Source organism: Pyxicephalus adspersus, chromosome 2 (genome assembly GCF_032062135.1).
Source record: "Pyxicephalus adspersus chromosome 2, UCB_Pads_2.0, whole genome shotgun sequence".
NCBI classification, from domain to species: Eukaryota; Metazoa; Chordata; class Amphibia; order Anura; family Pyxicephalidae; genus Pyxicephalus; species Pyxicephalus adspersus.
In genome coordinates, this window is record NC_092859.1 from 103286486 (window position 1) to 103290697 (window position 4212).

At 37.8% G+C, this 4212-nt stretch overlaps 1 protein-coding gene across 2 annotated transcripts in view; it reads left to right on the forward strand.

The window, feature by feature from the left end:
• The window catches only part of NAMPT (nicotinamide phosphoribosyltransferase), a 30008-nt gene that overhangs the window by 13660 nt on the left and 12136 nt on the right, over positions 1 to 4212 (forward strand). For both annotated transcript variants that reach the window (XM_072401671.1, XM_072401672.1), the window contains exons 2-4: positions 319 to 475; positions 609 to 712; positions 3013 to 3141. In XM_072401671.1, the coding sequence (XP_072257772.1) occupies positions 319 to 475; positions 609 to 712; positions 3013 to 3141 (390 nt within the window). The remainder of the gene's footprint in view (positions 1 to 318; positions 476 to 608; positions 713 to 3012; positions 3142 to 4212) is intronic.

Below are 4212 nucleotides of genomic sequence, written 5' to 3' on the forward strand. Positions count from 1 at the left end.
TTTTTTTTTACAAGCCACTTTTCACCTGAACTAGCTGCATTAGGTTCTACTTGACCAAAATCTGCACTCATTGGCTCCTTGCTGACCATATAGGGCCCAGACTGTCCATTGATGTCCTCCTGGTCACCAAAGTTTTGGAGTCGGAACAACCAAACAGGAAAAGCTAGAACATCAGCAAGTTTAGAGATGTAGGTTTTACGTAATTGATTTTACTACAGGAAATTTGTACTTTATTTCTTTGAAGAGAAAAAAAAAAGGGTTTTGACCCTAAATAGATGGTGTGTTTCATTTACATTTTCTACTCTCCATTATTTTCAGGTTACTCACTATAAACAGTATCCTCCAAACACAACTAAAGTATATTCTTACTTTGAGTGCCGGGAAAAGAAAACCGAAGACTCTAAATTTAGGAAGGTGAAATATGAAGAAACTGTTTTTTATGGATTGCAGTATATTTTAATGAAGTATCTGAAAGGTAATCATCCCCACCCAACAATACAACTGCTATGTTACCAATGTCTTCCTTACAATCATGCTAAGACTTACAAGGTAGAACAGTAAGAAATATAACCTCATTATTTTAATGCTACAGTTTTCTTCCCCAACAGGGAAAGTTGTGACCAAAGAAAAAATTCAGGAAGCCAAAGAGGTTTATAGAGAGCACTTCCAAGATGATGTTTTTAATGAAAAAGGTTGGAACTACATCCTTGAGGTAAGAATCTCTTTGGCGCCAGGTGTTTTTAGATAGTAATTCTTTTTTCTTTTGTTTGTGGTGTAAATGAGTGGTGCACCCAAGGTATCTGCAGATAATTTTTAGTAGCCCTGTCATAAAGATAAAATGAGCACCTGTAAAGGATTTCATTCTTAGTCAGGCAGTTTGTCTGGTTTCTATTTAGATAACGCTTAAAACATTTTTTTATGTTTGAAGCTACATTTCTATTTTGTTTGCGTTATACCACACCCATATAACGGCTTACAAGTGTGATAAAGATGGGGAAGAATTCCATGCCAACATTACTTGACTGAGCAATTCTGCATTAGGTTTGGACTTCAAGCCAAAATAAGGTGTGGTAATAGAATTTTAAGGAAAGGATATACAAATCTTTTTGTAGCTTTCCTTCTTGCTTTTTGATGATTATTTTACTTCCTGCTACAATCAGAAAGAACTGAGTTTAGATTGTATCCTAATTGGAGTACAGAGCTCTCCATGACTTGTCATTCATTAGCTTTTGGCCACCAGGAGGTTACTTTTCAGTGGTGATATGGTTTTAGAAACCCTGTATGCAAAAATTTAAAGGCGACCATTGAGGACCCTCCCTTTCCTCTCCTAAAAGGGCTAGCTTCCTGTCTGTTATGTTTCTCTAATGGCTTTATTATGTTAATGTACCATGGACCTCGACAAGAGTATGTAGATATTCTACCTGCTTGTGAAATTCAGTGATTCACAATGCACTAAAGTCAAAGAAACAGCACAGCAAAACAGCCAGGTTAATCACAATTTCTAGTTATCTGAAATAGTAAAAATCTATATTCTTGTTTATATTCTCACTTCCCCTGTGCCATGATATCGCACTACAAAAAGGGTTTTAAACCATACTTGGAATGTCTAAGAAAGGCCTTGGATTTATGTTAATCTCCTCACTCAAAGTAATTTGCGACGCTGATTGCTACGTTTGCGTTACAGTAATAGAAGAGATTAGAATGAAGTTGAAATGTGTGTAGGTCAAGGCTAGGGACTGCTATGTAGCAGAGAAGACTGACATCGTGTGACTCCCATTCACTAAAAAAAAAAAACGAAGTTCTGAATCTGAATGGTCGTACATACCAAACCTATCAGTCTAGTGCTGGTCTACCATGGTATGTAAAAAGATTAACATGGACTCCACTGATGTTCACATGTTCGCTGTATTAGTGGGGACCCTGTTTGCGTTTCTACCACCTGAACCTATGTAAATAGATTTACATGTAATTAAAACTCTAGATTTTTATAAAGACTAATCAAAATAGACAGTCTTGAATGCTGGAATTAACAAAAACCAAATTATAATATGTCTTTTCCAGTCAGAAACATCGTTTTTTTTTTTTTTTTTTTTTAAATGCAAAGCTGCATGTATCCGCTACCTGTTAACTGTATTGTTGTATTTAAAACAAATGTTAAAATGTTTCCTTGTCAGCTACCATTTATGTCCTCTAATGTTACTGGATAATTTGGGTAAAATGTGACATCTTTTCCCGGTTACTCAGTTCAGTATTATAGTATTCTGTTATGTAAAATCAGTCATGCGAAGCAAAAACACCATTGTTCCCCATGTGATACTCACATTCCTCAGTGCTGCTTTTTTTGTGTTAATAGCATTAGTAATTGAAGCTCTAAATCAGGGGTTGGCAAACTCCGGCCTTTAGGCCAGATACAGCCTAGCCAGTAGTACGTTCCGGTCTAATGCCCTTCTGTTTGGTCCAGTCTAATCCCGTTTGGCAGGGGTCGGCAACTAGCGGCTCCAGAGCCACATGCTGCTCTTGAGCCTCCTTGTTATGCCTCCCTTCCCTATTTACCGCAGCCGGCGTTAATACTTCTGCCACCGGGGTAAGGTGACATTCCCTCGCCTTCGTATGCACTGCGGAGGATAGGGATCTCCTTTCAGGAGTGTTTCTGGTAGGGGCGGAACCATCAGCGCAGGACTCGAGAGAGAGAGTCCGGGCCTAGTGTGCCTTCTTGACCTCCTAAAATGGCCTAGTAGCCAAAAAAGTTTGCTGACCCCTGCTCTAAAGAATACTGAAAAGTGTACATGCTCTCACTACTTGATGCACATAACATTTGTATAATCTTTTTTTAGGATACTGTCATTTGAACTCTGGCACATAGTGCTATCTGTGGGACTAGAATTTTTTTTAGCTTTCTGCGATCCAGCATGAGAACACTATGTTAAGGACAAATAAATGTTAAATATAACTGGGTTACCTTAGTGAATGAAGATGGACATAATCCCATTACTCCATTTTTATTTTTTTCAGAAATATGATGGACATCTGCCTATTGAAGTGAAGGCTGTGCCTGAAGGTAGTGTTATCCCCAGGGGAAATGTCCTTTTCACAGTGGAAAATACAGATCCTGAATGCTACTGGCTTACAAACTGGATAGAGGTTTGTGCCATTCATCGCTTTAGCACCTTTCTTTTTACATTTGTTGAATTATTGATAACATTTTGTTATGAACTTTTATTAGTGTTGCCTCCCCTGTGTTTGTTTACTTTTTCCCCTAGTATGTTGGCAGTGTGCCAGCTGTGTTTTCATACAAATGCCCACACATTACAGCCCTCCTTTGGATTAGAGGGGGCAAGAAGATGGATTGTTACAAAAGAAGTACTATGAACATCTTTGGGGTCATGTAATTGAGTCTGTCACTAGTGACTGTCAGGTTGCAGTCCCTTGGGTTTGCCCTCTGACACCTGACAGACTGTCCAGTAAAAGCCACAGGTCAAGTCACGGCATAGTAACAAATGAAGGACACGCATCAAACAGTTGTGCTGCTGTCTGTAACGAGCAAAGCTTGTTCTATTTTGGAATACTTTTGTGCTGATAACATTAACTATACATCCTAATCTGGCTCATGAGCTCTTTATGATTTCTTTGTAACATCTAAAAAGCCTGATTTGCTCTACGTTTATTTCTAGAAGCTAAAGGTAGACAACTTATCAGCCCAGAGTAATATCCTTATCAGCCCAGAGTAATATCCTTTCTCCTCTGATCGAGGTATTGTGGCGTTATATGCAGCATTTTTTTTTCCTTAAGTTCTCTGGGTTTTTATTCTGATGGCACCATAATATACGTGTTTGAGGTTTGTTCTAGTAATGTGATTTCATTTTAATTGCAAAGACCAAAATAAGTGTGGTATCAATGGAGTGGGAGTTCAGTCAGCTGACTCTAATTATCTTTTTTTTCAGTTTGATTTAATTAGGAAACAGTTGAACACTGTGGCAGTTTGATTTGGAAATAATGTTAAAATGTGCAATAATTTATCAGTACTTTTTCACAGAACATAGTCATAACATTAAATAAATAGGGGAAAACAGCTTTTTCACATTTGTTTTAGGAAAACACTTTTTGCTGATTCAGACTACTGTGGCAGTTGGTTAATTTCTTAATGAAGACGTGACTCTTCCCTACCTGCATATTATCACAGCATTTCAGTGTGATTAGTGATAAGACATAGTT